This window comes from Osmia bicornis, chromosome 5 (genome assembly GCF_907164935.1).
Source record: "Osmia bicornis bicornis chromosome 5, iOsmBic2.1, whole genome shotgun sequence".
Taxonomy (NCBI): Eukaryota; Metazoa; Arthropoda; class Insecta; order Hymenoptera; family Megachilidae; genus Osmia; species Osmia bicornis.
Genome location: NC_060220.1, coordinates 10047862 through 10065924, shown reverse-complemented (window position 1 = coordinate 10065924; position 18063 = coordinate 10047862). Strand labels below are relative to the sequence as shown.

The 18063-nt window shown below is 36.0% G+C and overlaps 3 protein-coding genes across 3 annotated transcripts in view; 2 read left to right on the top strand and 1 right to left on the bottom strand.

Annotated features, from left to right (window-relative positions):
- Positions 1 to 328: 328 nt before the first annotated feature.
- Positions 329 to 4558, top strand: LOC114880953. Its single transcript, XM_029197498.2, has 9 exons — positions 329 to 588; positions 673 to 882; positions 1004 to 1108; positions 1204 to 1311; positions 1392 to 1665; positions 1743 to 1810; positions 2737 to 2984; positions 3058 to 3120; positions 4279 to 4558. The coding sequence occupies exons 1-8, from the start codon at positions 521 to 523 to the stop codon at positions 3099 to 3101; spliced, it is 1125 nt and encodes a 374-aa protein (XP_029053331.1). The 5' UTR covers positions 329 to 520; the 3' UTR covers positions 3102 to 3120; positions 4279 to 4558.
- A 5230-nt stretch (positions 4559 to 9788) lies between these two features.
- Positions 9789 to 18063, top strand: part of LOC114880958 (rab3 GTPase-activating protein catalytic subunit) — a 65126-nt gene continuing 56851 nt past the window's right edge. Inside the window, exons 1-6 of the mRNA XM_029197510.2 lie at positions 9789 to 10231; positions 10334 to 10616; positions 10691 to 10827; positions 10931 to 11144; positions 11221 to 11629; positions 12093 to 12307. Coding sequence (XP_029053343.1) covers positions 10036 to 10231; positions 10334 to 10616; positions 10691 to 10827; positions 10931 to 11144; positions 11221 to 11629; positions 12093 to 12307 — 1454 coding nt within the window. The 5' untranslated portion in view covers positions 9789 to 10035. The remainder of the gene's footprint in view (positions 10232 to 10333; positions 10617 to 10690; positions 10828 to 10930; positions 11145 to 11220; positions 11630 to 12092; positions 12308 to 18063) is intronic.
- Positions 12754 to 18063, bottom strand: part of LOC114881488 (leucine-rich repeat and fibronectin type-III domain-containing protein 5) — a 54930-nt gene continuing 49620 nt past the window's right edge. The window contains exons 6-8 of the mRNA XM_046285771.1: positions 17564 to 17996; positions 17229 to 17405; positions 12754 to 13398 (exon numbers count right to left, since the gene is read on the bottom strand). Coding sequence (XP_046141727.1) covers positions 13115 to 13398; positions 17229 to 17405; positions 17564 to 17996 — 894 coding nt within the window. The 3' untranslated portion in view covers positions 12754 to 13114. The remainder of the gene's footprint in view (positions 13399 to 17228; positions 17406 to 17563; positions 17997 to 18063) is intronic.

The window sequence follows — 18063 nt, the reverse complement described above, 5'->3', positions numbered from 1 at the left end:
TTTCTATTGGTAAATTCGCTCGAGAAGAAGTGAACAAGCCTATGCGAGCAAAGCTCCAATATAAAATTACATCAACGAACTGTACTTTTATGTTTGCTACTTTATATTTTAAACTTAGCGGTTTTAATGCAACTACCCTATTGGTTGACAACCCAATATGAAGTATTTTAGGAAGTTATTTGGCTTATTGGGTAAGCTGGAAGCCGTGCGCAAGAACACACTTTGTATCCTTACATCATGAACGTAACGATTGTGGTCTATGAAAACGGGACCGCAGTTCAGTCATTTTAATCTATGTACATATATATATATATATATAGTTTCTTACCTAGTAAATAAACAAATTTTTGGTAACTATCAGTAACTAATTGTAAGATCGTTTGATTTGGCATCTTTGCATACATCATATATACATATATACATGATGTATATATATTGATGTATATATATGCGATAATTTACAGTGTATTTTTATATTATATTCTATAATTTATATTCATAGTTTAAATTTATTACCATCATGGTAATTAGCTGTTATGTTTGTAAGAAAAGGCAGAATGATAAAAATAGTGGGATATCATTTCATGTGTAAATATAAATATTAATAAAACAATACATTATTAATTATAATAACACATATGTAATAAATATAAAGAATATTGTATCTTTCAGGTTTCCAAAAGCAACAATGTTTCGATCGGCTTGGGAGAAAGCATGTAAATTAGAGGAACCTGCACCTAAAAGAGCTCGTGTATGTTCTGAACATTTTACACAAGATGATTTTATGCCAAAGAGAAAATATGGTGTAAGATTATTAAAGCGATCAGCAATACCATCTGCATTTGTATGGAATCAAGAGGCTAATTTAATAACAAATAGCAAGTAAGAGAAAAAGATTTTTTTCACGTATTGTATATAACATGCAAAAAATATAATTACAATTATTATAATAATAATATACTTTTATGTTTATTGTATTATAAAAATTGCATTTGTCATTAAGCAATGTAGAAGGAACTTTTATCCATATTAAAACAAAACCAACCACATCGACCTCTACATTAAAACAGAATAAAGATTGTGCACTTGAAGTTGCATCTCCTTCATGGTAGGGGTTTGTAATATTTTTGCCAAAATAATAATTCGTAATAGTCACCATTATTTGCTTCTACAATAATTCACTTATTATATAAATTATTTTAGTAAAACGATGATCTCACTTGGTAACGAATGTCATTCACCAAAGACACCATCCACCAGGGACATCGACGTACAATGTAATTTATGTTTGTCAGAAACATCATCAGTACAGTATGTTTTGTACTTTTAAAACTTAATTTAGCTGCATTTACTCGAAGAAGTACATGTTGTTTCTATAAATTATTTCACAGAAAATTACAAGAAATGGAGACATCCAATATTTATAATAAAATATGTAGTCCTGCTAGAATAGAAGATCTCACTCCAGAACATTTCTCAACGCCTCGACGTGCCTCACAAAACTTACAATTTATAAAACAGAAAACAGATGAAAAATTAATAAAAATAAAATGTCTACAAACTGAAAATATAAAGTTATTAAAACGGATTGCATCGTTACAGGATCTGATTTCATATTTGAGAAAGAATAATTTCATTTCCGAGAGTATAGCGCGTGGATTAATGGTGAATTGAGTTTCATGCGACGAAAAAGTGTTTAACAATTTTTATAGATTTTTACAGGTTTTTTCAACCTTTTTCAGGATTATTCAATGGATTCTACAATGAATACTGGTGAAAAGATGCAGCAACAAGAAAAAATACAAGTTAAGTAAGTACAGAAGTATACAGTGTGTCCCACGTAACTGGAAACACTCCAATATTTCCTAAGCTATTAAAGATACAGGAAATTGCTTTGGTGGTCATTGCATGATAAGATAGAGCAACATTTTGACGTAGACAAATTTTTTTTGCATCATTATTTTCAAAAATATAATGGCAAATTTTGGTTTTTTAAATGGAACTATATATTTTTCTTTCGATCATTTGATAGTGCTTTAGAAATCGAATTCATTAAGCTGGCATGTATACACTTGATTTTCGTTTGTTTACGAGATATTGCGCTAACAAATTTGGGGATTTTTCATGGGAGAAATTCCCTTCAGTGGGAAATATCAGCAGGGGTGAAGTTTGGGCCTGCCGTCCCACTGGCCGCCTGTGGTATCCATTTCAAGCGGTCCTGCTTAACACTTGACGCGCGAACAAGACCCCTGCTGATATTTCCCACTGAAGGGAATTTTTCCCATGAAAAATCCCCAAATTTGTTAGCGCAATATCTCGTAAACAAACGAAAATCAAGTGTATACATGCAAGCTTAGTGAATTCGATTTCAAAAGCACTATCAAATGATCGAAAGAAAAATATATAGTTCCATTTAAAAAACCAAACTTTGCCATTATATTTTTGAAAATAATAATGCAAAAAAAGATTTGTCTATGTCAAAATGTTGCTCTATCTTATCATGCAATGACCACCAAAGCAATTTCCTGTATCTTTAATAGTTTAGGAAATATTGGAGTGTTTCCAGTTACGTGGGACACACTGTATAACAATATCAAAAATCATAAGAAGTTACAGCCAGCAGTTCCTATTATTGAAAACAGTAATTGTTTATGCTGGTCTTTCGTTAATATATTGTTTGCTTTAAATATTGCAATTTTAGTATAGGAAATTAATTATTAAAATATATCTTTATAGGAATGGAAAAAAAAGATGTTGCGTAAGAGGATGTCCCAGCAAGGACATTAGGATGTTCACCTTCCCTTCATCTGAAACGAATAAAAAGAGGATGCTCCAATGGGTGGAAGCATGTGGTAGGCCAGATTTGTGGCTGCTCCCATTCGAAAAACTAAAGTTCCGCTCTGTTTGTTGCCTCCACTTTGAACAAAAATATTTCCTGAATAAGAAATTGTCAACATCTGCAGTTCCAACACGCCACTTACCAGGTAATAATAGTTACATAATTTTTATAGAATATGTAACTAATTTTTAATGAAAATATTTAATACATGCTATCAGGGCCTGCAACATTTAAAACAGAGCCATGGGTGGACAATGCATAACAAATTAAAGAAGAAAAAAGTAAGTTTTCTATTGTCAACCATTAATATGGTATTAATACACTAAAAGTGTATATGATATTTTTAATATTAGGTGCATTGTATAATGTTATACAGGGTGTTCGGTAACTGGTGGTACAAGCGAAAAGGGGGTGATTCTACATAAAAAAATAAGTCGAAAATATAGAATAAAAATTTTTCATGTGAGGTTTTGTTTTCGAGAAAATCGACTTTGAATTTTCGCCGGGTACGCGTGCACTTGATCATTGTCTCGATGGATATTATCGCAGTTTAAGTTTGTTTTTATCGTAGCGGAAAATTAGGAACACGTAATGAAATAGGATGTTGAAGTAATCATAAAGTATATTATTATAGAAATTGCTGAAAATGTTGCCCATTCTGCCGAATACATAATTCTGCTCTTCTAATTAAATTTCTATGAACGCTTTCGAACGTGTTCTGTTGTTTTAATGCAGGCATCTTACTTGAAGGAGCAGCGTTGGAGGGGGACTCAAAACATGTGTTCCAGGAGTAAATTCCCCTACTTGGACAGGCCTGTTTTAATGTACGAAAGGCTACAATAAGCTTTTCTTTTAATTGCTCGCAATTTATGATTTCTTCAGAATACACAGTTAATTTAATATGACTTCATAAATATAAGTCAAGCGGAGTTAAGTCAGGAGAGCGTGGCGGCCAAGCTATTGTTCCAGCACGACCAATCCAACCTTGGTAATGTTGGTTTAAAAAATCTCTCGGCGAAAATTCAAAGTCGATTTTCTCGAAAACAAAGCTTCACATGAAAAATTTTTATTATATATTTTCGATTTATTTTTTCATGTAGAATCACCCCCTTTTCGCTTGTACCACTAGTTATCGAACACCCTGTATAATTTTGTTATTACAGACAGTACTTTTATTATTCAAATATTGGAAGTAAGTATAGTGCACCGATGACAAGATGTCCCCTGAGAAGAGCAGATTTACGGCCTTCTCATGGGACATCTTGTCATCGGTGCACAGTACTTACTTAGGTAGATAAATTAATTGCTTAAATTACTTAAATTGATTGCGTAGACACTTTTCTTATGTATCCGAGGTCGTAGAATCATTTGACGGCCTCGGAAAAGCCCAGAAGTTCCTTATTTTGCCAAAAAAAACACGGATCTTTCTATTTTGCTAGTTCCAGGGTTCGCAGTCAGGTGGCGCAACCTGCACCGTCCGTTTCAGCGCGGAGGTTTTTTCGTAAAAAACATGTTAAAATTAAATTTTTACAACATTTTCAATTTACAAAAACTCTTGTTTTCACCACAAATTAAACCATTACAACTCTTTAATTTACAATCTAAACTTGAAAAAAAGAAGATAATATCATTAGATAATATCACCAATGCGGATTAATTGTAAAAGAGCGGTGGTTTACAAAAAGCATTAAATAAATAAAATCTTGAAAAATAAATGAACTACAAATTCTTTAATTTGCAATTGCAAATGTTTAAAATATTCATAAAAGAGGTTAAAAATTGCCAATTATAGTCATTGTTTATTATAATTCGCATTTAGCCATATTTTATTAAGAATATTAATGAAGCGCCTATATAATTATCTTTATTAAGGTTTAAACTTTAAATTGATATACCATAAGTGCCATCTTACGGTACTTTTATGTCATCAAATTATCCGAAGAGATCCCATCCGGTACATGACGTTGTCGAATTTTTAAAAATTGATAGCGAAAGAAAAAATCATTAATAACTCTATTTTGACGAACAGTTTATGAACTTTTATGATTGATTCTTAATCTACATATTAAAATAAATATATTTACTATGTACAATTTCTGTGAATAATATATAAGAAACTTTCATTATTTCTTTTACAAACTCATCGTTATGTATGTAAGTACTGTATCCCGATGAGATGTTGCGGAGGCTAAGGAATGCGGGTACGATTGGTCAGAGGTTTCTAGTCACGCCTAATGCCACAGCCGACTCTAGTACTAGCCATGCTGAACAACGTGGCAACACCGCTCACGTGACAATTGGGAGTCCTATTTTCAAAAACATAGTCCTGTGCTCGGAATTGTAATTAACGTCTTTTTTAATTAAAAGCTGTAGTAATATACGCTATTTTATATCAATTATGTATAAACAATACATAAACGTTGCAACTATGACAAATTGAAGTGATGTGGTAGTATAAAATTGTTATAAATGTGATATAAATTTTGTGTACTCTCGAAGCAGTTTGTTGTTGTGAAGCATGATATTTGAAATATTTACAGTGGTTTCAAGAAAATTTAGGTATGAAGCAAAATGAAACCATCTTTGAATCAAATTGAAACATTTAAGAATTGATAAACGTGTATATAAGTGAATAAAAACCTTGAAACAAGCGAAATTATTGGAACGAAACCAAAGAGGTTATGTGAAGTCCAGAGAGTAGCCGAGAGTCCGACGACGTTGATTGGCTGGGAGTCTGGGAGTCCGGGAGGCAGATAGAGTAGGGTTAGCTGTTGATATATTCAGACCGGACTCCCGCGGTGTTGCCATTTTTACTTCAGCACGGCTAGTACTAGAGTCGGCTGTGCTAGTACATACTCGGTCTGTCCCGCCTAGTCCCAAGTTGGGACTCCCAACGTCGTCAGGCACCCACACCACTTGACTTTCCAGTGTGCAAGCGGCGGGCTTAGTATGTGTGAGCGTTTCGACCAATAACGCCCGACGGTCTAGAATGCGTGTGCATTAGCACAGCCGACTCTAGTACAGGATTGCCTCGAAATAAGCAAATGGCTTGGGACCGAACAGTTGCTTATTTCGAAGCAGGTATGCTATTCGGCTTGACCTTATTCTCGAAACGGGACGATAGAGAACGCGAGAAACGAGTGAGAGGTCCGAGGTAGCAGCAAATCATAAAGTGATGGGCCGAGCAGCGATGTTATTTTTTGAACAAGGATAGAAAGTATTATACATACATTCCATCCTTCTTCTACTAACCGATGTCACTGCGCAATCAAGCGTGAAATTTATTATCCTAAATATCGGCTTCGCGCTTTCATGGACCTCTCACTCATTTCTCGTACCTCTCACTTTGCGGGCGACTTCAAACAAAGAAGAGGGGATAGCGAGTTGCTTATTTCGAAGCAATACTGTATGATCCGAACCGTAATATTGGTGTGCCTACAGTAAAGACTCAATAAGTGTTCGAAAGGATCTTAGACACAGGTAATGCAGCGAGGTGACATTACCGGCAAAAATGGGCCTAAAAAGGGGTCCGGGACACCGACGAGATACAGTAATGCTTCGAAATAAGCAAGTGGTCTCTGCTTCGAAATAAGCAACTCGCTATCCCCTCTTCTTTGTTTGAAGTCGCCCGCAAAGTGAGAGGTACGAGAAATGAGTGAGAGGTCCATGAAAGCGCGAAGCCGATGTTTAGGGTAATAAATTTCACGCTCGACTGAGCAGTGACATCGGTTAGTGGAAGAAGGATGGAATATATGTATATAATGCTTTCTATCCTTGTTCAAAAAATAACATCGCTGCTCGGCCGGTCACTTTATGATTTGCCGCTACCTCGGATCTCTCACTCGTTTCTCGCGTTCTCTATCGTCCCGTTTCGAGAACAAAGTCAAGCCGAATAGCAACCTGCTTCGAAATAAGCAACTGTTCGGTCCCGAGCCACTTGCTTATTTCGAAGCATTACTGTACTGTTAAAGACTGCCAGCCCCTGTGTTAAAGTTCGGCCCGCCAAGTGGGCCCAGTGGGCCTGGGGTACGATCGGTAAATAGGAATACAGTATTGCCTCGAAATAAGCAAGTGGCTCGGGACCGAACCGTTGCTTATTTCGAGGGAGGTAGCTATTCGGCTTGACTTTGTTCTCGAAACGGGACGATAGAGAACGCGAGGTAGCGGCAAATCATAAAGTGATCGGCCGAGCAGCGATGTTATTTTTTGAACAAGGATAGAAAGCATTATATACATATATTCCATCCTTCTTCTACTAACCGATGTCACTGCTCAGTCAAGCGTGAAATTTATTACCCTAAACATCAGCTTCGCGCTTTCATGGACCTCTCACTCATTTCTCGTACCTCTCACTTTGCGGGCGACTTCAAACAAAGAAGAGGGGATAGCGACTTGCTTATTTCGAAGTCGGGACCACTTGCTTATTACGAGGCAATACTGTAATGGGTAATGTAGAATAGTGATATTACCCATTCTACCACCGAAAAAAACTGTTATACCACCAACGAGATGATTTAGCTTTGCCACAGTACAATAATTACAGTATTGCCTCGTAATAAGCAAGTGGTCTCGACTTCGAAATAAGCAAGTCGCTATCCCCTCTTCTTTGTTTGAAGTCGCCCGCAAAGTGAGAGGTACGAGAAATGAGTGAGAGGTCCATGAAAGCGCGAAGCCGATGTTTAGGGTAATAAATTTCACGCTCGACTGAGCAGTGACATCGGTTAGTAGAAGAAGGATGGAATATATGTATATAATGCTTTCTATCCTTGTTCAAAAAATAACATCGCTGCTCGGCCGATCACTATATGATTTGCCGCTACCTCGGATCTCTCACTCGTTTCTGGCGTTCTCTATCGTCCCGTTTCGAGAACAAAGTCAAGCCGAATAGCTACCTCCCTCGAAATAAGCAACGGTTCGGTCCCGAGCCACTTGCTTATTTCGAGGCAATACTGTATCTCGTCGGTGCTGCTTGGAAAACAATTATATTTTACCTTATAATTGTATTACATTTTTATTGTAATAATCGATACTAAATAAATATATGAAAAATAAGAATATTTGATATATAACATTCTGAAGAAATACAAGAACTGAATAAAAAATAATTCGAAAATTACTGTTATATTTATAAAATAATGATTCTTAAACCAAAAATATCATTTAACTGTTAACAGAGATTCGTCTCTTAGCAGACTGTTAACAGGTGGGCATTTTTACCTTTTTCACAGGTAGCGGAAGTAGGCATTTTTAACAGAGAATGACATACTAAGCGCTTAGTGTATTCCCTTATTCTGCCATGTGGTGAACAGAGTCGAACGCCCCAAACGTTTGAAAGTTCGCATCCTTGCATACCCCGCGCTGACACTGGCGCACTCAAGGGGGGACTAAGGGGCTCTAGCATCCTCTAAAGAAAAAGAAAGGAGAACAACAGAAAATTTTCCAAAATCTGTTCCTAATTAAATTAGTGTTACTGTTTATGTCACATATTAATAACACTGTTTTTTGTATTAAAAATATTTGTATTCGTTCAACTTAGCTCCCTCCAAGAACAAATTCTGAGTGCGTCATTGCCCGCACATACCCCATCATGGCCCATCTTGACTGTCCTTTCTTTTTCAAGGTTTTATGGCAAGACTTTATAACAGAAAACAGACCCCGAATATTCTGAAAGGTCGCAGACTGTGTCAAGCAGTGGACAAATTTGTATATATGTACTATTGTGGTAATTTTAGATATTTATTTTTTCGTGGAATACAAATCTAACACTGAAAATACCGCGACTTAGTTACTTTTTCAATTTTTGCTATCAATCGCACCGTGTGTTGCTCAACTCACAATCAAACATGGAATAACGGCTCTTGCTCATTACCGATCATTCGTGGCATTACCGCAGCATATTCTGAATAAATAAATAAATATAATTCAAACTATATCGTGTTTGATATCATTTTAATCAGAAAAATCTCACCAATGCGTTAGTAAAAATTTAATTAAGGAAAAGTTAAAAATAAAAAAGTTTTATCGTTGAATTAGTATTAGTCACACCAATATTACGGTTCGGATCATATTACACGGCTTCCTGGTCGAGCGTCTCGGTTCGCCTAGGGGGATCCCCCCAAGTGGAGAGGGTAGCAATGTTGCACTTATCCAGCTTTTACTTACTATTAAATAAAAGATTTTATTGAAATACATTTCTCTTCTTTTCGACACCTGTTACTTATTATATTATTATTATTATTATGACTATATCCTACAGAACCTATGTAATATTTTTTTTATTCATCATTTTTTCTAAATGAATATTTTTTTACCTTAAAAACACATACCCTAAACTTAGAACTAGAGTTCGTCAGTTATTAAAAAAATAATTGCCAATGAACTAAAGAGGGTTATTAAGTTACATCCTTTAAAATATTTTACGTCTTAAAAAGTATCTCCGAAAGGTTTGTAAAACGAACTTAACTCGAATCACCGAAGAAATAATAATAGCATCGACCAGATAAAATATCATCTCATGTCTCATGATACAGTTCAGCAACGAACCTCGTCGTTGGTAAACTCATTGATTCTGGTTCTGTTTCTTACTGCGGCCGCAATATATTCTAGAGGGCGTAAGAAAACGTCGAATTTTTTCGCCGCCGCGAACTCCCATAAGGATGGCGGTCTTTAACAGTATCTCGTCGGTGCCGGTATTGACACTGTATCGGTAAAGCAGAGAATGACATTACCGTTGTAATATTACAACAGCACTTCGAATATATTCGATACTGTTGCACAATTTGATTGTCCAACAAATCGATGGGGGAGGGCCTTCGCCCCTCCCACTGCGGCCCCCACCGCTTAAAATATAGCATAACCTAACCGATTTTGTTTTCGAGGTACGTCGGTAATGCAGGTAATAATATTAAAATAATAAAAAAATTTGTTTCGAATCGCCAGAACTCCTTCTCACTAACATTGTTTTTATGTCAAATGAAGCTATTTGCAAAATTTCAGCCAAATCGGACTTGACAGGTATTCGGAAAAGCAAGAAGAACATAGTAACAGTGCACTCTGTACAATTTTACAGTAAAATATACCGCGTCAGTGAAAGTTATAACTCAATGGGTAATGAATAAATGTTAAATATTTAACCTTAAATGCACTGAACTTTTCGATTGTAAACAACATTTTAAACATTTTAAATAGTTTAAAAAATGAATAACGTTGAAATTGAAGACTTTTATCACCATGATTTCACTACAGCTTCTGAATGGGAAGTGTTTATAGCGAGATTAGAAGAAATTATGCACGAATGGAAGCTGCCAAATACAAAAATTGGTCGTTGTTTAAAATCTGGAGACTTTGTCAACTGTCAATGGGAAGAGAATTCGCAGAAGCTTTATTTTGCTGGTTTGTCTAACATTCATTCAAAATTGCAATCAGATATATTTAATATTAGCATATATTGTTTATAATTTATTGAATGCAAATAGATGCATTTTTGTATTTCAGATGCAGAATTTGTATTGAAACACTTTAAATTGAAATTGGAAGATACAGATGTTCTTAATTCTACCAAAGAAAGTGAAGAAGAAAAGGTACAATGTCATAAAGACGCGCTAAATGCATCCAACGATTTTGCTAGAATTGATGGGAATCATTTGGAAATAGCTCGCTATTACAGTGTCAGGGAATTCCTTGTTTTGCAGTCTGTCAGAAAAGAATCTGTAACAGATGAAACAAAAATAAAAATTTTACTTAGTTCTCTTGCAATTGCTGCTACTAATGCTAATTGGTAATTGAGAAAACTATTTGTTTGATAGTGCACATTAATACTATAATAAGTTAAAAATTGTTATTCATTTTTAGCGATGTACCTACATTAGTGCAAGTGCAAGAATCATGGCAGAAAATGTATCTTGGTACTAGTATTGGGAAAGGGGTTTGTACCCATTTCAATATGGTACACTTGAAAAAGATACCTCCTCACTGCAAGTATCTCACTGGTACGAATATGGTTTATAAAACAAAAGTATAGAAGTAATTATGTTTAATCAAAAGTTAACAATATTGTATAACATTTGATTCATACAAGTACGTTACTTTTAGGATTACTTGCTCTATTTAAACAGAAAGTTGGAGAAGGTTGTGGAGTGAGACTCGATCCAGTAATGATATCTATAAGATTTTCGTATTTATTAAAAGATTGGACTAATAGCACTTGGACTCAAGAACCCCCAGATTTTGATTTTATGCAAGGAGAAACATTAGGTGTTGCTGAACTTGGGAAACTTCCATTTGGGGCAACATATGATCCGATTGCGTAAGACTATTACACTATAAAATGAAACATAATTAAGGTGGTTAAGTTAGTGAACTAACATAATTTATTGTTCCAGGGAGCTGCATTTATTTACGACATGGCCTGAAATGTCAGAAAACGTTGTAGTTGATAGCGAAGGTTTTACAGATCTGGAACCACAGTTAGCACCTGAGTGGTCCGTTCAAGTGAAAATGGTTTCCTTGCCAGCCTGTTTACTTGGGGAATACTTAATGGACTTTTTGCATCTTTGTAACAATCAAAAAACTATGGTAGATCTGCTTGGGGATGCTGTGCTTTATGCCCAACAAGATGATCAATCGCTGAGTTCAGTTTTTAACATATTAACGGAATCTAAAATACCAACAATTTCAACAGTTGTTAGCAAAGCAACTACGAAAAAGAATAAGAATGTAGGAGGACCGATCCCAGAGGAAATATTATTGTCTATACTTTATTTTCTATTTCCTGATGCAGATGACAATGCGGTGAATAATATTTTATATTTTAACACTCGGACAGCTTATGATTGTAGTAGCTTTGAAAAAAATATTAGTAATTTCAATTATTGAAATAATCCTCTTTATTATCAGTGCCATTTCAAATCCACGAAAGCGCGGGAAAATATTCAAATTTAAAATAGTAATTAAGAAAGCATAATATTAATGGTAGCTATTTTTGAAAATGTTTATTGTCTTTATCATGTTTTATTATAAAAGTTACTACCATTTTTACAACTAATTGAATCTTTGTTCTCTTTTTTAATGTCTAGAAATCCTCCTAAAGTGTTTCTTTTTTACATTATTACAATGATTTTTATTCATTTTGCATAAAATATTGAAATTAGAACGTGAATTATACCAAAAATTTTAGTGTCATAAGAAATTAAGAAAAACGAATGAAAGATTACTGTCAGTATTTTCTTTTTAAGAAAATTATTTAATGTTTCAGAAAGCTACTTATGGTGATTTGACGATATGTAATGTGGATGAAGATCAGTGGAAAGGTGTGAAAACTTGTGTAATGGATAGCTTAGTGTGGCGGCTTGCTATTGTTGCAGCACACTGTACGCATAATCTTGGAGGAATGACAGCACTGGCACAATTGTGGTACGAGTTTGTACAAGAAATCAGGTTTCGATGGGAAAAGAACATCCTCATTCCAGGGTAAGTACTGCACGTTTTATTAGTTAATTGTATGGTAAAATATAATTGGTCACTATATGCTAACTATATATAGTATAAATTTAAAAATGAAACATTGTCTTACAGTTTCTTCACTAATTTGAAATTTATTAGTACACGTGTTACATAATAATATTGTATGTATATTTATTTTCAATTTTTTCCTCTAATACTGAAACTTACAAAACGATTATCATTTAAAAATATACAAAATCATTCTATTTTTGGCAAAGAATTCTCATTGCCAAGACATATCACATTTAATGAAATACGTTTTATGTTAATATATTTCATAATAAACAATGTGTCTGTAAGCACGAATTATTGTAAACACAATGTAGACTTTAAGAGATACTTTTTTTATGATACAGTCTTTGGATAAAAGCACATCCATCATTCATACACGTTAATCTTGACCCGTTATTATGACTTCCGGTCATTTGAAGAGATCGTATAATCGAATTAATTGAGGTTTACTTTGTATGATTCAAGCACACACAGTACATTTTTAAAACGTGTACCATTAAAACACTTTATATAAATCTTCTTAAAGCTAAACGTTTGTAACATTCTTTTTTTTCATACCGCTACGTTAATACATTTATTACATGGTAACAGTTGTAAAAACGTAGATTCAACCGATTACTCTTATAAATGCTAAACTATCTACTCTATATCTTCTAAAATGTCATGCTGTATAGTACATCTGCATGAATGAGAGAAGTTCAGATGTTCCAAAACAATGTCACTGAACACATTTGAGCAAAATTATACACACATAGTGTCAAATCAAAGGGGCATGAGACCAGTCCTTGTCGTTGGATTGCGTGCCATGTATATATCCATGTCGTGATCAGTCCAATTGTTTTCTTCGTAATTATTAAGGGTGTGCGTTGAATCAGCTATGCTGTATCTGCTACTTGGCCGTGGTGGGTTTTGCTCCAAATTGCGACTACATGACCGTGGTCTCTGTCTTCTAGCTGAAGAATGAGATGGCATATGACTTGGCGAGAAGTTTGTTCGTGACATTCTGTCAGAAGCTCCGGCTAAAGACTGTCGAGATTGCCTTAATTCTGTATAGGGAACAAAAATATCAAGATAAATATTTACAAGAATATTAACCTCTTAACTTAACAATTATATTATAACAAATATATTTTGCCCGAGCATTCTTGGGCTTTTAAGTTAAGGGGGTAGACACGGGTAATGCAGCGAGGTGACATTACCGGCAAAAATGGGCCTATTAATGGGTTTACGGGAATCGGTTATTTGTCCTTATATGAGAACACTTAGGGCTGGGTGAGGGCTCATTCGAAAGAGGAAGGTCCAATGCAGGGAGCTCAACCGATGGTTTAACGAGATTGTGTTGACATCTAATAATATGAGTGTCCAAAGTAGAGGAAAAATCGAGAAAATACGCCCACTGAATCCAAGTATATTTTAGGTAACTATAAGAGTTTTGTGACTAAAACGATTTGTTGAGCCCCCTTCGTTGAACCTTCCTCTTTCGAATGAGCCCTTATTCAGCTCAAGATCTTCTCATATAAGGACGAATAACCGATTCCCGTAAAAGCATTCCCAAAGACGAGTTCCGCCATTATCTGGATATTACAGAGCAAGTCACGTGACTTTAGTTCAGCCTTAGTACCCCCTTAAGGGGGTAGACACGGCACGTGATCTCTCTGATTCGGGACGTTGGTATTACAGCAGTTTTTTCGTTGGGCCTAGTGAAGCCACTTGCGTGGTCTGTTACGAATTTGAAAGGTTTAATTCTCAGCTAGCGTGCGCGCAACACGATCTCGGAAGGCAACAGCGCTTCAAGTATTTTTACAAACACATTCAAACGCTCATCTTGCCAGAGACATCGCGACGATCCGCCTGAAGAACGGAAGCGAAACATTGGCGCGTGGTTAGAGTGAGATGTAGGGTGATCATGCTATCCTTCTTTCAACCCAAATGATAGAATTGTCCCCCTCCGGTAAATTCTGACTGACCAAACGCGTGGATTTTATATAGCGCACCGTAGCACCCCTCGCTGCTGAAAAATATATGCCTACTCTGAAGAACCGGAGGTACGTGCAATCTGAGAATTATTTTTAGAAAAAGTTATTAACTTCGTTAAATAAATGTTTTTTAATTAATAAAAGTATACAGGATACGTCATGCAATTGGGACGGGTTATATCTTGAACTTGGTAAAAGATAGGAAAAAGCTGTTTATGTAAAAGTTCAATGGTATGATAATGTCTCGTTTTCTGTGATTTCATTTTCTTCGTGAATGCAACGATGCACTCAAAAAATGCAAACCCACTTTTTATTTAAATGGAATTGCATTTTTTTTTACTTGTCTCAGCTCCTTGAAACATTCTGCATAAAAAAGTACTATGGTACTATTAGAACAAATAAATGGAGGGACCTCGCGTCTATACAGTAAAAGCTGAATATACGCAACAGAGATTGGGACCCAGACATTGCATATATCCAGCCGAGGTGTCGAATCTTGGATTACATGCGATGGCCAGCTAAGCGTGAACGTAGAAAGGGACAGACAGTGGAGGAGAGAGAGAGAGGTCCAATGATCAAAGGAAAGAGCCGAAACGTATCGGTGTGACTAATACTAATTCAATTATAAAACTTTTTTATTTTTGACTTTTTTTTACTGAAACTTTTACTAGCGCATTGGTGAAATTTTTCTGATTAAAATGATACCAAACACGATATAGTTTGAATGGGGCGAGGTTTGTTATGGGGCGTTATGAAAAATCCAGGCGGGCGGCAGTCAAAACTTAGCGAAAAGGGCCAATCTCAACATTCAGAATGAGAGAAGGACAGCATGACTGTAGTGCGTCTCACTCAGCGTTCCGGCGTTGTTGCCTTTTTCGCTTGACTTCGCAGCACACTTCAAGTGCATCTTATAATTACCAGCTGAACTAAATTTGTCACGTGATTTGCTCTGTATTATCCAGATAATGGCGGAATTCATCTGTGGGAATGTAGGGTAATTATTGAGATTAGGTTACACCTCACCGATTTTGATGAAATTTAAATATGTTGTAAAATTAGACATTTTGAACAACTTTTTCCTATACATATAACCGCCGCTCGGCCTTAGTTTTCGAGATATTTTCGAAAAACTGTTGAAACTAACACATTGAATTCTGGCCATCCGTGTGTGTCCGTGACAACGTACGCATCAGTATGGGATCGCTGCTTTTCTACTGTTTTTGCAGGCAGCAGCACGGCGACCGACATCAATATATATATACATATATTACGGGTGGGCTTAAAAATTAAATTTAACTAATTTTCATGATTTTGAATCTCAGTATATGTCTGGTCGCCTAACGGCGACCAGAATATTACTTTACCCTAACCTAACTTAATTCACTGATTAGGTAGAGTAGATTGGGTTAGGTTAGGCTATATTAAATTCCCAGGTGCCATCATAGCTACGATACATTGAAATCATGAATGCAGAAGTACACAAGGTATATATTGGTCATTGGTCGCTGAGTTGTTGCCTGCAGAAACAGTAGAAAAGCGGCGATCCCATACCAATGCGTACGTTGTCACGGACAGACACGGATGGCCAGAATTCAATGTGTTAGTTTCAACAGTTTTTCGAAAATATCTCGAAAACTAAGGCCGAGCGGCGGTTATATGTATAGGAAAAAGTTGTTCAAAATGTTGAGTTTTACAATATATTTAAATTTCATCAAAATCGGTGAGGTGTAACCTAATCTCAATAATTACCGAATGCAGTCGCGATTTTTCGTTTTTCGTCCTTATATGAGAATATTTGTGGCTGGGTAAAGGCTCATTCGAAAAAGGAAGGTTCAGTGTAGCGCGCTCTGATCATCGTTTGAGTCACAAAACTCTTTTAGTGACCTAAAAATACCTTGGATTCTGCGGATGTATTTTCTCGATTTTTCCTCTACTTTGGACACTCATATTATTAGATATTAACAAAATCTCGTTGAATCATGACCAGAGCGCGCTGCATTGAACCTTCCTCTTTCGAATGAGTCCTCACCTAGCCACACATATTCTCATATAAGGACGAAAAACGAAAAATCCCGGACCCCTTTTTAGGCCTATTTTTGCCGGTAATGTCACTTCGCTGCATTACCCGTGTCTACCCCCTTAAGAGGTTAAGATTACAGTAATGCTCGGCTAAATTTCACTGAAATCTACTCGGTTAAATTTTCACGACCCAGCCCCACTCTTCTCCCACCACTCAGCACAGCGAGCTCGGCGAAACCTGATCTCAGTAGACAAGAACAGAAAATGAATACAATGAAAAGAAAGAGAACAGACGCACATCAAATGGATGCCGCAACTGGAAAAAGTAAACATGCAGTAAAGAAAATTTTATTTTCAGTCATTTTCGTCTTACGTTTATAATTGTAGCGCCGATGGATAGCTGACATTCTTCTGATTAAAATGAGTCCAAACACGATATAATTTGAACCATATTTACTGTACATGATCCATTATGATTAACTCTACGTGAAATTATATCTTATGAAATTATTAGATAACGTAAATACAATCCGATTTACGTCGTGTTTGGACTCATTTCAATTAGAAGGATCTCAATAATCCAATGGTATAATTTGCATAAAAATAAGTTGAAAATGACTGATAGTGAAATTCTCGTTATTGCATGTTCACTTTTTTCACTCGCGGCATCTCTTTGAAGTGCCGTGCCTCGACCGTCGCTGCTAGACGTAGTACGTCTATTTCGCTTCCTCCTATCGTATCTATTCTCTTACTCTGTCAAGTTCTGCTCGAGTCAATTCTCGGAATAAAAACGCTACCCTGCTCGCGTTAATTTCACTGTTGACTCCCGAACGTAGTGAAATTTAGCCGAGCATTACTGTACTTGTTTCACAGATACCGACCTGATCTTGTATTAGCAAGATTAGATGACAACATGTTATTTCCAAAATATCTGGTTGAAGTGTTGGAGAAACTATGTTGCGATTGACCATCGACCACAGTTCTAGTTGACACCTTTCCACCATAGTGTCCTGTTTGAGATCTGACGTCATCAATGCAGGAAGCTCTAGTTATCGAACCTAGGAATGAATAACTCTAAAATATCAGATCATTTTAACAATCTTTCATTCCTTTGTGTATATTTCAACAGTTTGAATACCTATTTATATAGCTAGTGTAACAGTAAAATATTTAGGTTACGTATATTCTACAAGAATACCTTAAATGCCATTTATACCTTGGCGATCTATAGGAAATATCCTTGGTCTTGGTATGCTTCTGTTGCTGTAAGCAGACACTTGGTCCCATTCTTTCTGTGCATTGTAAGCACTAAGAGTTGCCATTGAGGATAACGGCCCACCAGGGCTGGGCGTTGGACCAACATTAGAGCAACAGTTAACTGGTAATCCAGCAATCGGTCCACCCATTTTTGTCTGATCAATACTATGCAGAGTATGGAGTTTTCTGGCCCTTCGTCGGTTTGCTACAATGAATATTATAACTGCGACCACTATTGTGGCACATATAGCCGCACTGGCAGCGATGGTAATTTTATCCATGTTGGATGTGGGTGAATTTTCGGTCCTCACCTCTTTACACTGATTGTAAGGTACATTTGCTGGAGTAATGTTGGTCTCTTCTAATGATACTACACAGACCACGATGCATTCCTATAATCAGCATTCGTATAAATAATTATGTGTACACTCTAGTGCAACGTAAATAGGTTTCTCTTAG